Below are 24,671 nucleotides of genomic sequence, written 5' to 3'. Positions count from 1 at the left end.
CATTTATAGTTACTGTGCTGTAATAATGTTTTTCTCTCACTTTGTTAGAGAAACCTAAACTGGAATCAGGTACAGAGAAGATCAGCACTGCAAAGACTAGAGAATTCCCTTTCTCTGAAACGTGGAAGGACATGTTTGATTGGGTTGAACGCAGTACTTTTGGAGAGGAATATACACTCTGCCGCTCTTGCAAGAAAAACCTGAAGACATATCAGAAAGGCGTTTTTGAACTCAGGCGACATGAGGCAACAAACAAACACAAGAAAAGGGCACATAATTACAGTGGTGTCGGCCTGCAGAGTAAACCCTCTGCTAATGGTGATCAACTGTCCAGACTTGCAGGCTGTAAAAGGTCGCTGCAATACTCCAAAGACATTGGATCTATTGGCCAACACACTCCGTATAGTGTGTATATTTATGAAGGGAATACCCTGGGAGAGGATGACGTTGCCTCTGTGGTCCTTATTGGGTATTTTGATGTTGAAGCCTCCAGGCACTTCATCCGATTCCTTGATGCTCTTCGGTCAGTGGATGGTCAAACAGCACCAGTGGTGGTGGAGACCTTGAAGAAATTTGGGTTACACACAGATAATCTTGCGGCTGTTTATTCTGATGGTAATGGTGCAGCCTCTGAGCAGATCTGCTCGCAGCTCAGGGAACTCAACTCGAACATAGTAGCCTTTGGAGGGCTGAATGCCATCACGGATGCTGCTTGTTTTGCAGGTGTTAAGGAGCTCAACAGTCTCCAAGATTTGATGGTAGACATCCATGCCCACCACTCCTCCTGCTCTACCAAGAATAACATCCTCGAGGCTCTTTTTGGCTCAGATACTAATGTGGAGGGTTCATCATTTAATCTCTACAACAACTGCCTTATGCTCTGCCTGTTAGTCTCAAAACTCTTGGAAACATGGACAGATCTCATAACGTACTTTAAGTCTTGCGACGAGGGTGATGACAAAGCCAAGTTAATCTGTTCCCAGCTGCAGGATCCCAAAGTCAGGGCAACATATATCTTCCTGGAGCAGGCTCTAAAGCCTCTGCTCAGTTTCCGAAAGCATCTGCAGACCCAGGAGGGAGCTACCAGGGCTGATATGCTGCTCATCCTAGAAGAAGCCAGTAGGCTGTTGTGTACCTACACCTCCTACTTCCTTCATCCTGAAGCTGCAGTTTGCTTCCTCAAAGAACGCGATGCTGACATCCTGAAGGACAAGAAATTCCACCTGTCCAGCCCTGAACTCAGTCTGGGCGGGAAAGCTGTGGAAGACCTCCTGAATGAGCCTGAGGCTACAGAGGTTCTACCACTGTTTAAAGAGGAGGTGTTGTCTTTCTACATCAGACTCACAGGTTGCATTGCAGAGAAGCTGCCTCTAGATGATGAGGTGCTCAGGAGCATAGCTCAGCTGCTGAATCCGCAGAGCGGGGTGAAGGTGACTGGAGAAGTGGTTGGGGAGCTTGGGACCAAGCTGGGAATCTGCAGCTCCCCTGAGGAGGTCAGCCAGCTCACAAGTGAATTCCTTGAGTATCAGAAGGCTGAGGAGGGAGAGAAGGACAACTCAGTCGAGGTCTCAGTAGAGAAACACTGGGCCGTCGTACTGAAGGACACCAAGCCAACCTCACTCTTTAGAAAGCTTGTTTTGACCATGCTGTCTTTCCCCTGCCCTCCACTTGAGGCTAAGCAGATTTGTAAGGTATGTAAATTGAGGTGCTGTATCAACATCTTTTGTCTGTGTTAAGTTTTTGTGTGTTAAATTCTTTCTTGGCACTTGCTTTATTTCATTTCTCAGGTGCTAGAGAAAGAAGATGCTGCACTGTTGTCTGAGAATGAAACCTTAACAGAAAGTGAGTTGGAAGTCACGTCTGACAGCCTCCTCTCTGACAACACCAGCAGCACCCCGATTCGCACTAGAAATAAGAAGAAACAAAGTCCATCTGGTAAATTAAACAAGGAAGTTATATTTGCATTAAGTCAATGCATTGGATCCCACCTTATTCACACCTTTATCTTATTTTCTAGAACTGAATGGCCTTAATTTGAGGCCGTGTGAAGTCCGCCTTATAAAGATACATGGTAAGTAAAAAAAATGTTTACTTTAATTTGCAGAATTTACACTTTTTAAAAGAAAAATTCCAAATATGTTATTATGAAACTGTAATTTAACTCTTACAAATCTATTTTGTGAATTGAAGTACATTTTAGTCGAACTTGAGATGAGTAAAACATACAAGCCTTAAAAAAATATATTGTAATGAGCATCAGGTTGTGGATCATGTAATTTTCCAGATTTCCAGTTTTAACTAACATGTCAGAAACTCTTAAACGTACTAAAATACTTTTGTTTCCTTCCGCAGAACATGCTGGCGAGAATGGCACCCCGTGGAAAGAGGTAAAAGATTGTGAGAAAGAAACATTGTGGTGAAAATGGCTTTTTAATGACAAGTAGGACTTGGTTGTTCTGAATTCAAATGCAGCTGTGATGTCTGTTATTTGACCATGAATACGGTCAGCTGTACACACACACACACAACTACACTGTAAGTCAGAACAACACAGAAACATACTTCGGCTGCATCATAATTCGCTCTTTGTGTTCCCTCTCATCTACTAACAGTCATTTTGCCTTCTGCGTACATCTTTATTTTTTATGACAAACATGATCACTGATACGATGCGGTGCAGTCTATGCCTAAAGGAAGGCAAGTATGTGTGTTTTGATGTGCATTTACATGTGCATTATATTTGAGTGTGTAATGAGAGTGTGTTGTCTCTCAGATGGCCATTAGGGGAGGTTTTGGCTGGGAGAGCAGCTTGCGCCAGAAGCCTCAGGCCCGTACAGTGTTTCAGGCTGGTGTTAGCACCTGGTCCAGCCCCGTAGGTGCTCATAAGAAGCCGGAGTCCCAAGATGAGGCGGTAGGTATACTCAGTATACTACCAGCTGAAGCTTTCATGCACAGTAGCGCAACATAAATGAGTACAGCCATCGTCAAATCTCTAAAGACGGATTTATACTTGTGCGTCAGCTCTATGCAGAGCCTATGTCGTAGCCTACTCACATGGCATACACCACTGTGAGCATTTATACTTGTGCGGTGGTGTGTCTGACACTCTACAGTTACATCTCCAAAACGAAGCCAAAAATGTGAATGAGAGGATTTGTTATTTTATACTAGCTATAACAAGAGCATCTGGCACAATGACAAGCATGAGTATCTGATTGTGTGATTACAACTAGGGCTGAAGCTTGATAGCATTTGATCAAATCTAAATCCTTTTGAATAAGGCTCTTATAGACTGTGAGATTTTAGCAATCTTATAAGTTTAGTGCTGCCTAAGCTGTGGGACATGGATCTTATAAACTTGGGTATGACATCAAGTTTGACATATGCAGACTGTAGGATGACAACGCCTATGACGGATTACACTCTACAAACATCATCAGTGTGCGTCATCCATCTGTGACGCTGTAGGGATAAGAGAAAAATGAAAACAAGTATGATTCAAGCACTTGCTATAGTGGCCTTTATGTGTGTCGAAAAAGTCTGAGGAAGAGGAGGATAATGTGATGAGGTTGTGGCTTGGGAAAAGAGGCCAACTAACATTTGGCATTGTCACACTAATCAGTGCGTCATTTCAAGCTGCATGTCTGTTGGTTAGAAGATGTAGGTCGTAACAGCTGTCACACAGTTAGATGGTCACCCCAAATTTCTGGCACTGTCAGAGTTTTATCTCAGACTGTCTTTGATCGCAAGACCATGATAACGGCCATCCTTGAATCCCTCTCACTGTGCAACATAGGGCCAGCATTTTAGAACCACAAAACCACCAAAGATATCACCACCTTTCTTTCACCTTGTCATCTTTCATCTGTGACAGTCCACAGTTGCACAGTGTATACAAGGTTTAGAACACTGAAGGGAACTTTGAAAGGAACTTAGGTTCATTTTGTTACATTACTATGTTACATTTAACATAAAATAAGCACGTCTGTTCTGTGAAATGACTGAGTGATGGACATCACAAACACTTCCTGGGTGGATTACCCTTTAGACTCTGAGCTTAACAAATGAAAACATGAAAAATGCAACCATCAGAAGCCGATCCCACCGCTAACACACCTGCATTTCAGGTTCATCAGTCACTTTGTCCATGTGGTGCCTCCTAATAATAATAATAATAATAATAATAATACTGACTCCCATGTTTTAATTCAATTTATCATTTAACTTGAGACCACAGTGGAAAAGATTTTTTTCCTCCATTTTGATTAATCATTATATTTCAGTATGTCATACTGCTTTGAACAAATTAAATGTTCATATCTGAGCAATGATGAAGGGCTCAGCTGCTTCTTGTTTTTCGCAAATTCAGTAATAGTAATGCATTTGCTTTTTAAATACACAGATCTTCACCTGAACTACCTTTTGTCTTTGACTTAAATGTTTTGACTCTATTCTAAATGTATTTGACTCTCAGGCAGAAGAGACATCCAGTAAACCCACACCAAGACGACGACGGAAAGAGGCCTACCAGGTAATGTAACACCTATAGAAAGGATCCCACAATGCAGTTGTTCCCATAGTCTGCCAATCAAACATCATGTAGTAGAAAATCTTTTTCTTAGATGAAAATATAGTTTTGAATCATCTGTGCTTTTCTTTGGGTTTTTTATGTCTCCAGGATGGGAAAGGGTTTCCAACAGGAGAGCTGGTGTGGGGGAAAGTGAAGGGCTTTCCTTGTTGGCCTGGGATGGTGATGCCTTGGAAAACCAAGTCAGCTCCCCCAGGAATGCGGAGGGTGGAGTGGTTCGGAGACGGGATGTTCTCGGAGGTTAGTAGATGTGCTTGAGCTACAGAAACACATGACATCTTGAACTGGATTTTCATGTCCTCATTTTTACCTGTTTCAGATCTACACCGAGGGTCTGATGCCATTTCGTTTATTCACTAAGTGCTTCTGTAAAAACTCCTTTGCCAGCTTGCCCGTCTACAAGAAAGCCATCTACCAGATCATTGAGGTAAGAAACTAAAACTGTAACTAAATCAGAACATTGTTACACATCCTGTTCCTCAAATTTGATTTTTCTGTGCAAGTTCTCAACCTACACATCCTCTTTGCAACTTTTTTGTCGCCCACCAATGTAACTGTCACGGGTGTGGTCTGAACCCAATGGCAGCACAGAAGACAGAAAGACAGTTTGTAATAGTCTTTAATGAAACCACTTGTCATTGTGAAAAGTGAGAGTGAGAGATAATTTGTTGGCTCGGAACCTTCCAAGACACAAGTTGAGTCCAAAGCACTTGGTGTAGCACACCGAAGCAGAGAGCAGGTGAGTCAGTGGCGTCCACTGGATGCACACAAATGGCCAACAGTTCAAGTGTGTATAGCAGTACTGTGAGGGAGCTGATGGGAGGCAATGTCAGAGCTTTGTGACATAATGCGTTATCCTGCTGGAAGTAGCCATCAGAAGATGGGTACACTGTGGTCATAAAGGGATGGACACGGTCAGCAACAATACTCAGGTAGGCTGTGGTGTTTAAACCATGCTCACATGGTACTAAGGGGCCCAAAGTGTGCCAAGAAAATCTCCCCCACACCATTACACCACCAGCAGCCTGAACCGTTGATACAAGGCAGGATGGATCCATGCTTTCATGTTTTTTACACCAAATTCTGACCCTACCATCTGAATGTGGCAGCAGAAATCCAGACTCATCAGACCAGGCAATGTTTTTCCAGTTGTCGAATTTTGGTGAGCCAGTGCATGCCTAAATGCACTGAGTTGCTGCCACATGATTGGCTGATTTGCTTTTTGTGTTAATGAGCAGTTGAACAGGTGTGCCTAATAACGTGGCCGGTGAATGTACATTGCAAAGAAAAAAAAGTCCATCAAAACATTTTATTTGAAGTTTGTAAAAGCATATGGTCACATCTGTCATCCGCGTCCAGGCACTGTATAACTCCCTTTCCATCTCCTTGCAGTTTTTGTACCCATACAACTGAATTTACATTCAGTAACTACTATTTCTAATGTCAGAATGTTAACACTGGAAACACTGGGCATTTTTGCAGAGTCATTGTCATGTTTATTACAAATTCAGTAATATCTGCTGCCTTACGGTCGACACACAGCTTCACTCACTCACCAGGGCAGCTCTGGTCTGTGCTCGTCTTTGCTGTCTGTGGCACAGCAGCCTCAGTGTTGACAGGAGTGATGTGTAAACCATCAGACAGTGCTGTGAACAGGACGTTGATGCATCTGTATCAGAGCCAAAGTAGCACATATTTTAATTGATTTATTTTATCAATAATCAGATAAAAAAAGAATCCAGTAATCCTAAAAATACTGAATATCGTGGCCAGTAATTGCTCTACCACTACATCAAAGATATTTCATGCATCACGGTGTCAAGCTGATTGCTCCGAAACTCTGTGAATGTGTTAACTCAGTGCCAGGAAATGTTTGTAATCTGCAGTTGGCAGGTGAGCGATGTGGGAAGTCTTTTGCTGTGGCGGAAGGAAATAAAGAAAAAGAGCTGAAGCTGATGCTGGAATGGGCCTCTGAAGGATTTCTGCCAACAGGACCTGAAGGATTCGTTCCTCCTGGTAGGTCCACATTTACAAACGTTTGCTTATTTTTTTAATCACTAGATTTACAGACGCCCCAGGTAGAGGCTGTTTCAGACAGTGTTGCTGTATGTGTAAAAACAATTCCTCTTGATTCCATCTTTTCTTGGTCTTCAAGATGCTGGTGCACATCAAGATTCTGACTCTGCTGTGTCTGACAACCAGCCTCCTCCAAAAAGGAAATATGTTTTTAAAAACAAGGCAACTGCTCCCGCCATCGTCTACAACAGAGGTACGTATTTTTGTCCACATTTATTGCACAAACATGACATCAGACTCTTATGAAAATAAAAAAATACCTCCTAGATTCAGTCATAGCTTTTATGATAATTTCATCAGTGTTTTCAGTGTTTGAGATTTGTTTTAATATTGTTCTTTACAGAATCAATAAGAGAAAATGTCAAAGGGAAAGGCAAAACAATTGAACGTAAGTTTTGTGCGAGCATATTGAAGAAGTTTCTGATTTAAAATCTTCTTTGATAATAATCATGAAATTCTTAATCTTAAGGTAACGGTTTGTTATTTCAGATTTTTGTTTGTCTTGTGGATCGACTGAGATTGAAGTGCAGCACCCTTTGTTTGAAGGTGGTCTTTGTCTAAGATGCAAGGTAATCTAATAACCCAACAATCTATCTCTGTCTGCTGTAGGTGGTCTGCTTTCCTCCATCCCAGCCCAGTTTGTGAATGTCTAACTCCCATCTGAAACACAGCTGCCATTAACATCCCAAATGCTGCAAAACGACCTTGTCACTTTTTGCAGGAAAACTTCTCGGAGACACTGTATCGCTACGATGAAGATGGCTACCAGTCGTATTGCACCGTGTGCTGTGCCGGCTTTGAGGTCATTCTGTGTGGCAATGCCAGCTGCTGCAGGTAAACACTGCTCAGTTGTTATACTGATGTTTATTGTTTATCACTGAAGCCTTCCGTGTGATTTTCTTTAATATTTCAAACCATGACACACAAATCTAAACTGACAATTCATATCAACTTTTAATGCAGATTTATTTTTGAAACACTTGAGAATGCCTGCTGAAGATGTTTTACTTTGACCTCCCATCACCATACAGTCCATTATGAATAGCATCAGGTGGATCAGAGTCCAACACTGTAGCCCCCTTTAGATAAAATCAAGGCAATTGCTGCAATTTGTGCAATTTGCCCATTCCCTCTGGTTCCTGCAGTTCTCACAATGCTTTGGAGGATGTAAACAGAAAGTCAAATGATGCTATTGATTCAGTAAATTACACTATTACATTTGGCAAATTGGCATCATGATAGAGGCTCTATGCAAAATTTAGAGCGAGTTGTCTGTGTCGTGGTGGTGGCTTAGGTGGGGGTTAGCAGCTAACAGTGCTAACTCCATAAACAGTGTAAACTAGAAAAGTGCACCTAGAGTGCAGATCTCCATCAGGTGGCCAGGTGGCTGCTGGAGCTAACTGTGGCCACATTGGACAATCCTTATAATTCTAGCAGATACAGTACGGTGCATTTCAGAAGCGTTCCAAAAGCTAATCACCATTAAAACAGTCCAAAAAAAAAAACATTTAAGTACATAGCCTACTTATTCACCGAGGGTGGAAGCACAAATATCAAGGACAAAGCGACCCAAAACAACAAAATCTGCAAGTCTACAAAATCAGGCAGGCAAGCTTCTGAAACTTGTTGTGGTATTGCACCGTGTGGCGGATGAACAAAACCAGGTCACAGCCATGGTAGGTGGTGGAATTGCCACTGCAACTCCCCTAGTCAAGATGGCAGCGACAATAAGAAAAACAATTGACTCATTCATCTCATATCATGCCTAACTGTAGTGGATCCTTACATGTCAGGTATGGAATTAATCTGCAGATGCTCTGGTTCAAATTTCCAGTCCAAACTTTTTTGTTAATGTCAGTTTTTGACCCATGACAAAGGCTAAATTTTGGCCTGCAACAAAACTTGTGACCCCTACTGGCTGGTTAAGAGGAGTAAGGATTCAGCAGTTAATCACGCCATTAAATAGTCAATACAACTGGCTTTTCATCAATTTTCAATCACTGTAACCCCAAGAGGTCCTTCAGCATACTGTCAGAAATGTGCACACAAAATATTAGGCTGATTGGTCCAGTAGTTTGTGAGATTAGCTACAGACAGATAGATACACACAACCAAACACATGATCCCCTCCAGGCTTAGTGCTAAAGGCAACAGTGCTGATGGAGCTAACGGTGTCAACCGAGACAGAACCAGAGGATGGGTAGTAACCACCGCATGAGGGCAGTGCAAAGCAGCAGTGATGAGCTAGCCAGTGGGAAACAAATATGTGCATTAATAATCATGCACTGCCAAACAGGTCTACCACAACAAACTACAGAGAAGCTCAGATTACAACACAAACAGACGTAGTATGACTTCGTTCTCTGCTCAGGAAGCCATTACTCCACTAAATCTTGATACAAATGGTTCACTGCTGCACTAATGCTCTGACTGTGACATACAGAACTGTTAAAGGTATGCATAATTAGCTGTTTGCAATGTACCCATAAAATGTACAGACAGCTATTACCGGATGACTTTAATACTTAAGAAAACTTAAATATTTGTTGGTTCTAAGGCAAGTTCTGGAGTTATAAAGAGCATTTTTATATGATGTCTACGTGGGTTTATAGGCATTTGCTGTTGAATGAACATCAGAGTTCCATCATTTTATAAAGTTCAACTTCTTGCACAGTTATCATTTTCTTTTTCACATGTGTGTTCTCGGGTGTTTTCTGTCTCTCCCAGATGTTTCTGTAAGGACTGTCTGGAAATCCTGGTGGGACCAGGAACCTTTGACAAGGTGAAAGATGTTGATCCCTGGAGGTGCTTCATGTGCAATCCGTCACAGTGCAAAGGAAACCTCAAACTCAGACCAGACTGGAGTGTCAAAGTTCAGGACTTCTTTGTCAACAACAGTGCCATGGCGTTTGTACGTACCACACTGTATTCTCTCAGTGCACAGAAGTACACACACACACACAATCACACAATCACACAGGCATTAAAGTTTATATGACAACGTGGTTGAGATTAATAATTTAAAAAACAGAGATAGTGTAGCCATTAAAGTTTATGAAAAAAATCGGTAAAAAGTAATGTCACTCTAACATATATATACTGTACATATTCTCTTAAAACAGTTAATTTAAGGTGTGTCAGTTTGATAAATAACTGAAACAATTAAGCAGTTATAAATAAAATAGTTTCTATATAGTAACATTGATCAAGTAGTTCAGTAGTAATTGTCGCAGCTATTAGAATTATTCCTCTCATGTTTATTGCAACCAAAGATGAAAACATTACATTTATTGATTTGTTACATTTCTCCACATTGCAAATATTTGTACATGAAGACGTATCTTAATATGAAAGTTTCACAGCTGTCTGTTGCTGAATATGCTGTTATATAACTAATCGGTACAGCTGTACTCAAAGTTGTGTCTTTTATTTTTAATTACAGGAGCCCCACAGAGTTTACCCCTCCATCCCTGCTGATCAGCGCAGACCAATCAGGGTGCTCTCACTTTTTGACGGCATTGCAACTGGTTTGTTCATCATCTTACATGACACCGCATCTCGTCTCTGATGTGTTGCCCATACCATAGGCTGTAAAAAAGGAGTGGAAGATTCTTCCAGGTCTGGAAAGTGATGCCAATGCAAAAGTGCCTCAAACCTGCATTCTTTCTAGTGTCCAACAGGGGGCGACTCCATTGGTTACAAAAAGAAATTGTATAGAGGTCTACGAGAAAATTACCCTGCTTCTCACTTTATATATTATCTTAGTAAACATTTTTATAGTGACTTAATGGTCTCTGTTGCTAGTTTTAAGTCTTCTTCAATACGGCATCATGTTTATTTATTTTTTTAGATTTTTTGGAGGGGCATTTTAGCCTTTAATCGATAGGACAGACAAGCGTGAAAGGGGGAGAGAGAGAGAGGGAGTGACATGCAGCACAGGGCCACAGGCTGGAGTCGAACCCAGGCCGCTGCGGCAACAGCCTTGTACATGGGGTGCCTGCTCTATCCACTAAGCCACCGACGCCCCGAGCATGATGTTTATTTTGTAAATTATGGTCCCATTTAGAATAAAATAGAGCCTGTTTACATCTGGTATTAACATGTGTCTTGGGTGATCCCATCACAAGTGGAAAGCACTAAATACAAGTGTAAACAACCACAGAGACACATTATTATCACTTTTGTAGTGGTTTGGTGACAGCACACTGATGCTTTATAGCTTGCCCGTTTTATGACGAGTTGGACTAAGTGTTACATGACCATCCACAGTTTTGCCCTGTGGAAGGAGCTGATTCAACTGCCAGCATGTCTCCAGCTGTACCAACACAGCAGCTAACATGACTAGCAAGCATGCTAGTGAGAGTGTGCAAGGGCCCCTTTGACCTTTTAGCGTAAGTGACATAGGCAGTGACAAAATCAGAACCCAAGTGGTCGGGTGGAGACGCATGATAAAACAGGTGTGACTGGCGATGTGTCTCAGCTGTCCACTTATTTTCAGATTACCTAAACACATCAACACCTGGGGCCTGTATCACGAAGCAGGATTAATGTCTTAGCGAGGTAACTTAAGGGTTAACCCTGGGTTTTCGGTCTCACAAAGCGGTTCAGTTCTTATCGGGGTAGATCACCATGGTAACTTACTCTGAACGGCTATCCTGCTCCGGAGCAGGGTAAGTTCAGGGTTGAATCTGATCCTATAAAAAGCACCACCCACTGGCCAATCAGCTGTTGATGGCTGACAGAAATGCAGCCCCGTTATGACGGGAAGTTTAATTAATGTGATTGATTTTGATTTTAAAGTTTATTTTGAACATTAAAAAAGAAAAGAAAGCAACAACAACAGACAATGAAAAGATTGTTCAGAAAGGAGTGGAAAGAAGTCGAACTTTCATCCCACCCCTTCATAAGAAAGAAACTGATCATTTGCGGACACTTAATAGCACCATTAATTAGTGCCAACATTTTGTTTTGTTGGAGAAAATGATCCCTGTTAAAGAAAATGGGCCTAATTGACAGCTTTGCTGCTGGAAATGTGGAAAGTAGCCTATCATGTCTACACTTCATGGTGTTTGAGGGATTTTCCTTTTTGTTTTTTAAAGAGGGAGACTAGGTATATTTTTGCGCAGCTGTTAATTTCTAACACAGCTCAATGTCAGGATGATTTTATTCAGACTATCAATTTGGTGTTGATATGATTTAATTGTGACATCAGCTTTAAGCTTTATTGTAGCATATATAACGTTATGACAAAGACCAATTTATCAGATGCAATGATGTTAGACGATAATTGTAATACACGCAATTCATCTGCGCAGCACTGATTTCATGGGATTCAAGGGTGTGATCAGTGTCAGATGTACAGGTACAGGTACTGTAGCTACTTGAACCAGTGATGAGTAATTTAACCTACACATCATTTTATTTGCTACCTTGTTTTGTCTTGATTTTTCCCTCTCTCCTCCTCTATTTCTTCTTTCCTGACCCGTTTCTTTTTCTTCTCTATTATGTGATTTCATTGATGTTTTGACAGGGGAATTTCTTTGATAAGCTTTTAGTGGCTTATAACCTCTCCAGCACTTTTCTTTTTTTAATCTTGTAAATGTTATACTGTCTGTTTTTAACATTATGTGCAAATAAACTAATCTAAACTAAAACTAAACATTATTCATCTCGTTATGCGCTGCCACGCATGTTTCCTCCTCCTGCAGCTGCCACGGTGTTGGCCTTTTCTCTAATGTTGCTTTTCTCCTCCTCATATTTTAGTAGAATTAATCTCTGATCCTCACGAGAAACACTTTTTTTGCCCTCACATATGGTGCTCTGTGAGGACGCTCAGTGACACTGCGCTTCTCTCATGATTGTGATTGGTCCGCTGCGTGCGCGTTCACGGCTCTTGATAAAGCAACCCTGGGTTGAGTTACCGAGTTGATATCCAGCGTCGTGATACCGATTATCCTGATTGCCATTGTTAGGGTTAGTCAACCCAGGATAGGTCTGGGTAACTCAGGAAAGGTTGATCTCGCTTCGTGATACAGGCCCCTGGTGTAAAAGGGCAAAGAGACAATAGGCAAGGTATGCTTTATGCTACCTTGTGATTGACAAGTTGCCACATGGTGGTGTCCTTGGGTTCTCAGGCAAATCCACCCTCCTCTACTAAACAGCTCTAGCCTCTTGTCCAAAAATGGCCACTTCTGGCTAAAAAAAAAAAACAGCTGAAATGCCAAACTCGGGGCATTGACAAGTGATGCCACAGTGGCTTCTTTCACTTCTTTTATACAGTCTCTAATTTTAATAAGGGAAATGGTAATGGAGTTTACACTGCATAAAATGTGTGTATCGTTCTTACCTACTGTTGTATCTTGACAGGATACCTGGTGCTCAAAGACCTGGGCTTCAAGATTGAGCGCTACATTGCCTCCGAGATCTGTGAGGATTCAATCGCTGTGGGGATGATCAAGCATGCGGGAAAGATCGAATATGTCAACGATGTTCGTAGCATCACAAGGAAACACGTGCGTACAAGCTGGAGTGCATGTGTGCTTCACTAACCACAAACCTGAACTCAAACGACATAAGCTGAACTATTCCAAGATTGTGTCAGATCAAAGAGGCTAAACAATATAAAGATATGAAATTAAACTCTGTAGTTTTGTGTTGCAGGTGGCTGAATGGGGTCCGTTTGATCTTCTGATTGGAGGCAGTCCATGTAACGACCTGTCCATGGTCAACCCTCTTCGAAAAGGATTGTTTGGTATGCGGCCTCCAAGCTTCTTTTTAAAGGCATTTTGGTAGCTGAAGGGTAGCAAACAAACGAGTGCCTGATAACATACTGGCTGAAATAAGGACTCAGCACATAATGTTCTGTAATGAACCTCTCTGTTTGTCTCTCTGTTTGCCTGCAGAGGGCACTGGAAGACTCTTTTTTGAGTTCTACCGCCTTCTGACCCTGTTGAAGCCAAAGGAGGATGATGACCGTCCATTCTTCTGGTTGTTTGAGAACGTGGTTTTCATGAGTGCCAATGACAAGTCAGATATCTGCAGATTCCTTGAGGTGATTTTATTTGATCACAGGTGAAAGTATCCTTTCAGTCCGATGGCAGGAAACAGATTGCATTAAACTTTATTGTTCTCCCTCTTTTTCAGTGCAATCCGATTCTTATCGATGCAGTCAAAGTCAGTCCTGCTCATAGAGCGCGCTACTTTTGGGGAAACCTTCCTGGCATGAACAGGTACATACTAAAACACAATCATATTCCTTCTCCTCATGCATATTCTCACATTGGAAAACAAAAAATGAGTTCTCTAAAAAGAAGTGTTCCATTTACATGCCTGTCTGCATTTCTCTTTAGACCTCTTGCCTCATCTCTGGATGATAAAGTGGGCCTCCAGGACTGTTTGGAAGTCGGACGTGTGGCAAAGGTAGGAGCATTTAAGCCTGTTTCCACCAAACACTTTTGGTATGGTACCTTTGGAACCAAAAGTAACCCTTCAGACATGGTACCTAGACCCTGCCGTTTGTCACTCACTGCTCCGTCCAGCAATCATTGTATTTCCTCATTATCTGTGACACAGAGGGAAGTCTGCACCTTGTTTATCGTCCACAGAATGAGGGTGCACGCCGACATTTTCTGAACAAAATAAAACAGGCTGCAGTGAGAGTCTATCTCCATGGGATATTTAAAAATAGCAGGTTTGCACATTTAGTCCTTGTCAGGCAAGCTCAGGGGTTTAGTGTTGCTGTGTGAGGAGTGAGGATTAAAATATATGCAGTTCACATAACCTGGCAGAAATTAATATAAATCAACACCTGGAGATCCACTCATTACTAAAAGTGTATGTCATATAAAAACAAATGGAATGGTCAGAGTTGTCAGATGGAATATTTAATGTGTGTTGATTGATTCAAGTCGTCATCTCATGCATTGAGTAACATTACAAGTTGAAGTTCCACCTTAAAAGTCGCCAGCAGTCGGCTCAGTGAATTAAGTTATTTTTTTCTCCAGCTGCTGTGAGAGGCAGCAAAACATCCTCTCATTTTATAGTTACAGTCTACTAATAAAACTCTCCACAGTATGAACAGTGGTTACATGAGCCTCAAAACCAGACACAACTCAGCCCTGAGCAGAGTGAGCGTCCCCTATTGACCAATCAGACTGCAGTGTTCACAGCTCTACCTTTTAGTACCAGATCTGTGTGCTAGGTACCCCAACAGAGGGGGGACCAAAAATGGGGACCGTATGGAACGGTTCCATTGGTACCATCCACAACTTTTCACATTGGAGACGAAAAGAAAAGCGTACTGAAATTAACTGAACCGCACGGTACTGCTCAGTGGAAATGGGTCTTTAGTTTACTGTGTATATGATCGATAGTGACAGCTCAGAAAGGAATGTGGACCGTCCATTAATCAGAGCGTTGGAGGTTCGATTTCTGGCTCCTCACATATCGAAGTGTCCTTGGACCTCAAGTTGCTCACAGCATATTAGTGCAGTCTATTTACCATTTAACCTGAAGTGAGTACACTCTGTTGTTGTTTGTTGTTGTTGAAGCAGCCACATAAACAGGAAAGCATGGTGTCTGCGGGTCTTTAAAAGTCTTCCAAAGAATTCTGTTTTCTCAAAAACTGTGTCTTTGATATAATTACAAATGGCAGCAATGTCACCTTGAAAACATTTTTGTATCTGATTACAGGCTGTTGGGAGATCTTTTATGTTTATGAACTAAAAGTGCGACTGTCTTAACTGTAGAGTTTGTTTGTAGGGCGCTCTTCAGTCCCTTATTGTGGAGTTTCAGTCATCACCACCAGACCTATAGCAAACAGTGTCACTTATGCAAGCTACAGTAGCTAGGAAACTCATTGCTTCATAATTTTAGCATAAACTTTAACTAATCATTTTAATCGGTTAGTCTCTCTATCATAAAGAATTATTGTTATATACTGCTGGGAACCACTGAAGAAATGTAATATGATAATAAATAATGCTACACCATACTGCCATACTGGTTTTCAGTCATACTTTCATACTTTGTCTTGTTTAAAACAGGTATAGAGTTGCATTCTCTGTGGTATTAAAGAACAAACAATCTGATTCTGATTTGTTGTCTTTCCCTGCAGTTTGAAAAAGTCCGCACCATCACAACAAAGAGTAACTCTATAAGGCAGGGGAAGATGGGACCACTACCTGTCTCCATGAACGGCAAGGAGGACTACCTGTGGTGCACCGAAATGGAACAGTGAGCATTTGTGGAAAATATATTTTTTGCAGGCCACGTCTGGGTTGTGACCACATATTTTGTAATTAACATTTTGCACTTGATTGACTCTTTCAGGATCTTTGGCTTCCCCAAACACTACACAGACGTAAACAACATGGGCCGGAACCAGAGGCAGAAAGTCCTGGGTCGCTCCTGGAGCGTTCCTGTTATTCGTCACCTCTTCGCCCCGCTGAAGGATTATTTTGAATGTGAATAACGTCTGTGAACTGAACAGCAGCGGTAAACCTACTGCCTTATCCCGCCCTGCATAACTAGGTAGTTCAGACTCTCCTGTCTTTTCCTGAAACTTTTAATTTAGTAGCTTGACTTTTAGAAGGATTTAATCATGAGCTACTTTTAATCCTGTGAGTTGTCAGTAATCTGTGAGCCACTATCACCAGACACTTTTTAATTTTTTTTCAGGTTTCTTTTGACAAATTATGTTACTGTTATCAAAATTTTTGCTCCGAACATGGACCAGAATCACGAAGCAAGATCAGACGATCAAGATCTTTGGGCTCAACTCAGGTTTCCTGTGTCACGAAGCTGGTTCACCTGTAATCGGGAATATCACCTTGGTAACCTGCCAACAGCTCCATCACTGACCAATCAGCTGAGTGAAAAAATTATTCATTCCTACAGGATCCTGACACAGACCTTTTTTACACAGGGATACAGCCATAGAGGTGTAATGAAGACCCCTCATTACACTGCCTATGCTATTTTGAATACAAAACCAAACAACACCAGCATAATGCTGCTCTTGAGTGTGATCTTAGACAGCATGCCAGTATTCTGGAAGCAAGTGGACATTTTCTGCTGCTCTTTAAGCTAGCTGCTAACTCCTGCTAGCTGCATTTTAAATGTCCTGACGGTGTGTCGCACACACAATACGTCATCAAAACGTCACATCGGTTTTATCCTGCTGACTGTCTGTTGTACACAGACATCAGTTTGGTGCTGTTACTACCTCCGCTGTAGGCTTAAAGGCGAGCCAACTCTGTTCTCCTCATTCCATGATCGCACCTTTTATACATAACGGCGAGGTGGAATAACAGCGTGACATTCTGGCCTTGAACAGGCAGTGTGAAAAGGGCTACTGAGAGTGCAATGAAGCGATAAAGTTGCAATAGAGACATTTTTATAGAAAACTATAATCACTTTGCCTACCATAATAATTATAATAATTGTAATATATGTAAGGCAGCAGGAAGAGTTTTAAATTAAACTGGTTTTAATTATATCACCAATCCTAAATAGCTCAATCATCATTGGATGAAATACCTTCTCATTGTTTTATAATGATAGATTAATATGTTTGTATTGGTAACCAGCCTCATGATACTGGTTATTTGGGATCACCATGTTAGTAACCCAATGAGAGCTGTTGAACTTGCTTCGTGGTTCGGTCCTCAGGTCTCTACCTCAACACCGATTTAATGGTTAAAAATCGACAGTTTCATTTTTTATCCTTTATTTAATTTATGAATATGAAATCTTTCTATGTGATTGTGTTTCTATTTTCTATTATTTTATTACATAACCCTACCAGGGGTTTTAAGTCAGATCTAATTATGTTCATCATTAGCTGTGATGAATGTTAATATTGTTTTTAGTAGCTGTTTTTTTTAATATCCTTTTTAATATGTTTTTTATCCTAATTACATTCATCTGACTGTAGTGCACCAGTGGGTTTCAGAGTTACCGCACTGGGTTTGCATTGGTGCTAACATTTTTACTGTTTAAAGCACTGCTAATTGATACCAAAAATATGTTCTGTCTGCTCATTTAGAACAGTTGTGAGTGTTTTCAATATTACTGTAATAAGGACAAGAGTGCAGAGGTCTGACAAACAGTGAACAGTGTCTTCTAATGTAGGAGACGTATAGGATCATTACAATGGTTTTGCACAATTCTCACCCCAAAAATGGCGATGGAGGCTTTTAAACTTTTTACTTAAATAGAGCAGTGAGCCTTGAACTTGTAACCAGAGGCCTAACTGTGTATCAGGACCACCTGCTTTGTGTTTCATCACTGTCAGATCCAACTGGTGCTTCCTTTAATGTTTCTTTCTGTCACCTTGGACTCCGAAAAGTTGGATTTTGGATTTTAAACCACTGTTTGGACAAAAACAATCACATTGTGTGATGGGCAGATTATCCAGTAATGAAAGCAGTTGTTATTGGCTGCCCTCCTATAAATTTTGTTAACAGCAGTAATGTTTATGTATCATATACACAAACACCATCGATGTGGTCCGTTAAATCTCAGTGAGACATGAACCATTGGTCTGCATGAGTGTACTTTTGTTTTGTTAAAATGTTTGATATTTTTTTAATGAAACCTTTTTTAAATTTTTTTAAAACATCAACAGTACTGTTCAGGTAGAGCTAAACTACGGTTTACGCTCACCTGTGTTTTCATTGTTTAAATGGATCATGTTATCTTTACTGAAAATTACAAGGAGCTCTATACGATATTCAGAGTGTATCTGTGATTCAGAGGTTGTCTGCATGTGGCTCTCAACATGGAGGAGGCTGAGCCGGCAGCTAGCAGCTAATGGTGCTAACAGCATGAAAAGTGCTAACAACAGCAACGGTGCTAACAGAGCTAAAGACTTTCGCGCACAAAGTCAGTTTTTATAATCTGTTATCTTAGGAAAAAAACAACCATTGCACACTGATTCTGATGCGTTTTATTCATTGTGAAAATTCGCAATTCGTGACAACGTTAAAAGACACCTTTGCCTCTCTCCACTGGAGTTACCTATCTGACTGTCTTGCATTTTGCACCGCAGCTGCATGAAGGGGCGGAGCTGTCCTCCACATTCTGTCTGCAGTCCACACCCCTCCTCCTCTTCATCATCATCCACCTGAATATTACTATCTTACCTGTTGAAAGTGAGCTACTTGAGTTATGAAATGATTTTGTGCACCCCGTTCCTCTGTCTTGTTGCAGCTGAGTCCCACTGCCACGTTTTCTTCACTGACTCTTGGTCAAACGTCTCTGAAGGCTCTGACGGAAGCAAAAAACGCAGAAAATTGAACCTGTTCCGAAATCCTAAATGACGGACAAAAGTTCAAACGTGATTGACACGTGACGTTGTATTTATTTTTAGAACAATTTTGGACAAAAGAAAACAGACTCAGTGTGCAAAGGCCTTTACAGTGTTATCCTGGGGGGAACTAGAGCATGGGAGCTACTGTCCCAATATCAGCGCTAACCACCGTATGAGGGCAGTGTGAGGCCCTGATCACACAGAAAGCTTTTTGCAGGTTGGCGCACTGCCTTCTTTTATTGAATACCACCAGCAAAAAAAAATAGCTTGCTTCGCCTTTTTATTGTTGCCAGGAAACCACAGACTCACCTCCGTATTCTAACCTTCCCGTGTAATCAATCTACAGGGAGAGGGTACTTGCTGTATCTCTGGCTGAGGGTGAGAAGCTGTAAGCAAGTAGTTTGTTGGGCACAGGGAAACGGAGATCTGTGTGGGTACATGAGACCCTAAAAAAAGAGGGTGGATCAGGGGGAGTACCACCAGTTGGTCCAGGAGTTGGTCCTTGATGTTGGCGTGAGATGACATGGGGCAGTACAGAGCGCTCCGGCAAAAACGACATCGCAGAAACCTCAAGCAAAAAGCTTCATTCTCATTAAAAACAATTTCAAAAAGTCGCCTCCAGCTGCTGAAACACTTTCTGTGTGATCAGGGCCTTAAGCAGCAGTGATGATAGCCCGTGGGATGAACGTACATGCACTAACAGGCATGTGCGGCTGGACCATCTGCCACAACAAGAGACAGAGAAGCTCAGATTGCATCACACACAGATGTAGCATGACATCATTCTTTGCTCTGGACGCCACCACACATCCATATCTTTACCAAGCAGATCGTTGTTTGCTGCTTCATTAATACTCTGAATGTCATGTAGAGCTCCTTAAATATATTGGTGCTGTGTTCATTATGAGTCGCTGTTAGCTTCTCTGTGGTCGACCACACATCTCTGTATCTGTTCACTGCATGTGGTGCAGTTACATAGAGACATACATTACAGACAGGCAGTGATGTGGTCGACATCTTTGATTGACTTTTGATTCCTGATGGTGCTCTGCTAATGGTGCTAACTTTGCATGTACAGTTCGGTTGTGGTTTTGTCTTTTTTTTTTTTTTTGCCCTCTGCATTAAATTGGAAGCAGCTGAATGTGAACATGTCTTGTAGGCTGTTATGCTGTGTGTTGTTGAATGAAAAAAAAAATTAGCTATTAGTTATTATTGATCAGCTGCTGCCTGTTTTATGGGCCAACACGTTTTTTTGTTTGTTTGTTTTCATTGATTGATTGTTTTTAAAATTTCTACCAGTTCCTAAATTTAGCCCCCCACCCCCCAAAAAAATCAGTGTCTTGTCTATAACATTTAATTTTGGCTTGTTTTAATACCTAATTCATGACTAATTAAAACGTAAATCCTCGATGAAGTGCCCTGGACCCCTGATTAAAAATCAGTAAATACATTATTCTGTTCACGTAGTTTATTAGGACATTAGGTTGCACTCAGTTCACTCAGAGCTTAGTGGTGTTGCAACATCAGCGAATAGAATAAAATCTGATCTGCATAACATCTGATTTTTTTTGTATCAAGTTATTAAGCATGTCACAACTGAGGGTACTTTTACTCTACCACAAGAGGTCAATGTTCGCCACAGTGCTGCAGTAATGATATGGGATGTGTTGGGAGAGAGTCAGTGGCTTTATGTTGAGCTCATCAGCCTCCTGTCACAGCTGCAGCTGTTTAAGATGGATGTGTTTATGTGGAGGTAACAATGGTAATGTTATTTTACCAGGATAATCCATTCAACATCAGTGCAGCTTTCCAGGGAGTTCTGGATATCAAATCTAAAACTTCAGTCCCGTTTGACAGCCTGTAGACAAGTTTATTCCAAGTAAGACCTGTTAAACTGATTCCAGGTGTTACTGTAATGCTGCAGGCCGCTCATGAACACAGAAGATGTTGGTTCCACCTCTCAAATGCCTTCACTTCCAACCACATGCATCTGTTAGTGGGCATGACACCCACCTGAACAGGTGTCTCAGGCACAGAAGGGCAACATGATGCACAGATGACCACTGTCAGTACAGGACATTTGCAGAGGGTCGCACTGGTGGACAAAGTACTCAGATCTCTTAGTCAATAAAAAAACAGCAGTACAATAGTGTGAAAATATTTGGTTACAAGTAACACTCCTGCATTCAGTACCTTACTAAAGTAATTTTACTTAGTTAATTTTCACCACTGGAAGCTTGTCAAACCTCATGAAAACTCTAGGAGCCTCTGCTCCACAGTAATCTTAGTGAGTAAGGAGGACAATTGAAGGCAAGCAGAATAATTAAGGTTACATTCTTGTAGTGATTGAGTGAGTGGTTGTCTTCTGTCCTAGTTATAACAATAACATGTCATCTAGTTGGAATTTTTTATAGTCTTTATTAAAAAATATAAAGATTTTTAGTTCACAGTATCTTTAAAAATTGAGTGGTCACTTTGAAACTGCTGATATTTCCCAGGGTTTCAGTCTCCTCTCCATCTGAGAAGGAGTTGGACTCTGATTGGTTGGTTTCACGTCCAGCTTTTTTGTCCCAGGCACTTCCTTTCCCTCCTGAACCAGTCGCATCACCTCCGCAAAGGAAAGCTGCTTCACCTCTGTCTCTGCAGACGCTCCTGCTGTCTGGTTTGTAATGATTTCAGAGTCTGGAAGTGTCCTCTGGTTCAGCTGCTCAGCACCACAGTCCACTGGAGTCACGTGAAGAGAAGCAGAGCTCCACTGTTTGTAGCTGATGCGGTCGATGGGCTCCACGAATCTGGTGATGACAGAAGAGGATTCGTTTACTGTGGTATGAGACACTGAGTTCAGAGAATGTGGGAAAAATCATGATGTTAAATTGTAACCTGTAATGCAGCAAATGTACTCAAGTACTATTCGGTTTTGAGGCGACATGGGTGTTTAGATGTTGAGTAATTTTGTGAGTAATTACATGTTAATGCAAAGGGGAGACCACCAATTTAATCAAAAATGCGATTGGGGATGAAAAACCACAGGAAATCTGGGTTTGCAATACATTTTTTTAACCAATTAATTTTAAAAGTGTTACAGTATCAATGAAATTCAACACTTCCACACCACCCTCTGCCCTCACTGTTAGAAAGTACTGCCTTTTTAACTTTGTGAGATTTATATTTCCAAATGAAATCGAGGAATAACCTGTTGATTTCATCAGCTGAGGGATCATAAACAAAAAGTGAAAGAGAGGGATAAACAAAGCGTGACAGGTCCTCTGCCCTCTATAAAAGAACCTGCCATATAATGTTAAATCTCTCTGAAGCCAAAGATTAAAGACATTCTCAGTTTTCATAGATTTACAGGAACATTTTCAATTACTGTGTCTTTACAATCATGTATGGGCAATAACTCATTTTTAGAGACATTAAGCTTCAGACCTGGGGCTTGTAAAAACTGTTCAACTAGGTTAATAGCTTTCTGCAAATGATCTATCACCAGCTAGCTGCGAAATTCTTATTTTCCTATTAAATATAGTAATGCCTTCTCTAATGTATTGTGTACATTTTCTACCTGATGTTTTTTGTACACTATTGTTTAATAAAGATAATAGGTTAGTAACGTTTAACAAAATAGATTATCTTTCATAGCACAAATTAAAAACTGCCTTTTGAAGAAAAACTCCTCAGTGCCCACCAGCTGCATTATATTGTGCTAAACTAAACCTCTGGTAAAAAAAAAAAAAATCAAATTAGCGTGAAGTGGTTCCAGGGAGGAGGAGAACTGAGGAGAACAGGTATGTGCTCTGTCCAGCTCTCACCTATGTTGAACTGTGTGGGGAATCTGACATTGTGCAGTATGTTACATTGTAAAATGATTTTAATTTATGGTTTGTCCAAAGTAGTTGTAGCCCCAATGTTTGGCCCGTTCGAGATGAGCCAGGCCTACGCAGATTTGATCACCAGCCATCAGGTTTTAGGGCCCACCTAGCTGCTCCCCACCGACTGCAAGACCCAGGGCATGATGGGAAACACCTGGCTCTTAGGTGTTGAGTGAACAATATGATGTTTTCAATAAACTTTTCATTTTTGTGAATTTCATAAATTTAGATGGTAGTTGCCTGATTTGAAGGTTTATTCAGTGAACAGAAAACGTGTGACAGATGGTGATGTTTAGTCGCCAGAGAAACTAAATACATTCACCATAAACTATACAGAGTCTGTTGTATATTAATATTAGACTGTTTTAATTATTATTACATATATAACAACATAAAGACTGGTGGTCAGTGGGATGTGAGGATTCCTAAAATAACATCTATTAACCTTAGTCAGACACAATTTATTTACCCTCTGTAGTTGAGGGGACAGGTCTGCTCTGCAGCAGCAAACTGATATGATGCTGATCTATACGAGAATATATGTAAAATGGAGGTTGAACCATAAACATAAATTACAGATCACTCGTAAAGCATTTTAATAGTATACTCTCTTATAATTGAAACAATTCAAAACTGAGAACAAACTGATAAATGAGTATGATAACATCTTAATAATCAGCATCAGATCTGACAGGATGTGAGTGTTCCTGTGACTTCCCGTACAGACTGAAGGCTGCTGGAAACTGTCCGACTTGACAGCAGCTTTTTGTCACCACCTCCTGCTGCAGCTGCCTGATCTTATCCACTTTCCAGGAGTTCATCTCGAACAAGCCTAAAATGCCACTGGCACTGCAAAAATTACTGTTTTTTTTATTTTATTTTTTTTAAATCATGGATTAAAAAAAAATGAAAAATTCCCCAGAGCCCAAAGTGGCACCTTCACAGTACCAGATGAAGTCCAAATATTAAAATTATTTTAAATAAAATTAAACTGATTCTAATATAAAGCAGGAAATTTGTGGAGCTGGAACCATGGTATGTTTTTTTTTTTTAACTTAAACTTAAATTCTCGGGCAGCTCCAGGACACATGAGCCAATGATGCTGGTGCATCAGTGGTCACATGAAGGATCTACTTTGGGAAACGTCTACAAGTTAACTGAGACAGTTTCTCATATATATTTGATATGCCCCTTTTACTGTTAGGATCTTGCTAAAGTAGCCCTGCTGCTGATGGATTATTTTGCCTAACAAAACTCGGCACCTCCATGGTATGTGTTTACATGCAAAATTACTTTGAATATTATCAAATCAATTCATTTCCAGTCACTCCACTAAGTGATTATCATTTCAGCTGTATTTATAAATTCGGTTTGGTGATTTAATTTGTAAGAAACAATTTATAACCTCTTGATATGTTTTGTACCTAAAAATCTTACTCTAAGCTGTCAGATAAATGTGGTAAGGTAAAAAAGTGCAGTACTTCCGTTTTTGGAGTAGAAGTACAAAGTGGCATTACATGGATTTACATTTGTACTCGAGTACAGTCACTTAGTAAATGTACTCCGTTACATTCCACCTCTGTCTGCACAGATGTTTCATACCTGTTATAGAAGAAGAGTTTGAGGTCCAGTAGTTTTGTCTCCTCTGTGCTGCTGCTGCTCTTTAAACCCTTCACACCGCCCTGAAACCGCTCATCAGCCTCAAAGTCATAAGAGTTAAACCTTAAATAAACAGACTCCATCTTTGCTCTGATGTAAGGTTCATTTAACTATCATCTCATCTGACACACAAATATCAGAGAGCAGAGGGGCACTTCCGGTAATG

General features: G+C 40.9%; 2 protein-coding genes across 5 annotated transcripts in view; one reads left to right on the top strand and one right to left on the bottom strand.

Moving 5' to 3' along the window:
* LOC117258142 (DNA (cytosine-5)-methyltransferase 3A) overlaps nt 1-20,534 on the top strand; it is a 24,573-nt gene extending 4,039 nt beyond the window's left edge. The window contains exons 5-26 of one of the 4 annotated variants that reach the window (XM_033628675.2): nt 49-1,691; nt 1,788-1,935; nt 2,018-2,071; nt 2,353-2,387; nt 2,774-2,911; nt 4,475-4,531; nt 4,679-4,828; nt 4,908-5,015; nt 6,475-6,604; nt 6,744-6,857; nt 7,008-7,052; nt 7,154-7,233; nt 7,386-7,498; nt 9,392-9,575; nt 10,107-10,191; nt 13,031-13,176; nt 13,325-13,415; nt 13,567-13,715; nt 13,808-13,893; nt 14,014-14,083; nt 15,780-15,898; nt 15,995-20,534. In XM_033628675.2, the coding sequence (XP_033484566.2) occupies nt 49-1,691; nt 1,788-1,935; nt 2,018-2,071; nt 2,353-2,387; nt 2,774-2,911; nt 4,475-4,531; nt 4,679-4,828; nt 4,908-5,015; nt 6,475-6,604; nt 6,744-6,857; nt 7,008-7,052; nt 7,154-7,233; nt 7,386-7,498; nt 9,392-9,575; nt 10,107-10,191; nt 13,031-13,176; nt 13,325-13,415; nt 13,567-13,715; nt 13,808-13,893; nt 14,014-14,083; nt 15,780-15,898; nt 15,995-16,136 (3,887 nt within the window). In that variant the 3' untranslated portion in view covers nt 16,137-20,534. Of the gene's footprint in view, nt 1-48; nt 1,692-1,787; nt 1,936-2,017; nt 2,072-2,352; nt 2,388-2,773; nt 2,912-4,474; nt 4,532-4,678; nt 4,829-4,907; nt 5,016-6,474; nt 6,605-6,743; nt 6,858-7,007; nt 7,053-7,153; nt 7,234-7,385; nt 7,499-9,391; nt 9,576-10,106; nt 10,192-13,030; nt 13,177-13,324; nt 13,416-13,566; nt 13,716-13,807; nt 14,084-15,779; nt 15,899-15,994 lie in introns of all 4 variants that reach the window. The other 3 variants (XM_033628676.2, XM_078169826.1, XM_078169827.1) reach the window with 3 other exon arrangements.
* On the bottom strand, nt 20,433-24,671 carry LOC144464132 (uncharacterized). The gene is made up of 2 exons (XM_078169828.1): nt 24,449-24,671; nt 20,433-21,769 (listed from the first exon to the last, which is right to left on the bottom strand). Exons 1-2 carry the CDS (start codon nt 24,586-24,588, stop codon nt 21,448-21,450), a joined length of 462 nt encoding a protein of 153 aa, XP_078025954.1. The 5' UTR covers nt 24,589-24,671; the 3' UTR covers nt 20,433-21,447.

This window comes from Epinephelus lanceolatus, chromosome 8, assembly GCF_041903045.1.
Source record: "Epinephelus lanceolatus isolate andai-2023 chromosome 8, ASM4190304v1, whole genome shotgun sequence".
Classification (NCBI taxonomy): Eukaryota; Metazoa; Chordata; class Actinopteri; order Perciformes; family Serranidae; genus Epinephelus; species Epinephelus lanceolatus.
Note: the sequence above shows the minus strand (reverse complement) of the source record. Positions and strands in the feature narration are given on the sequence as shown.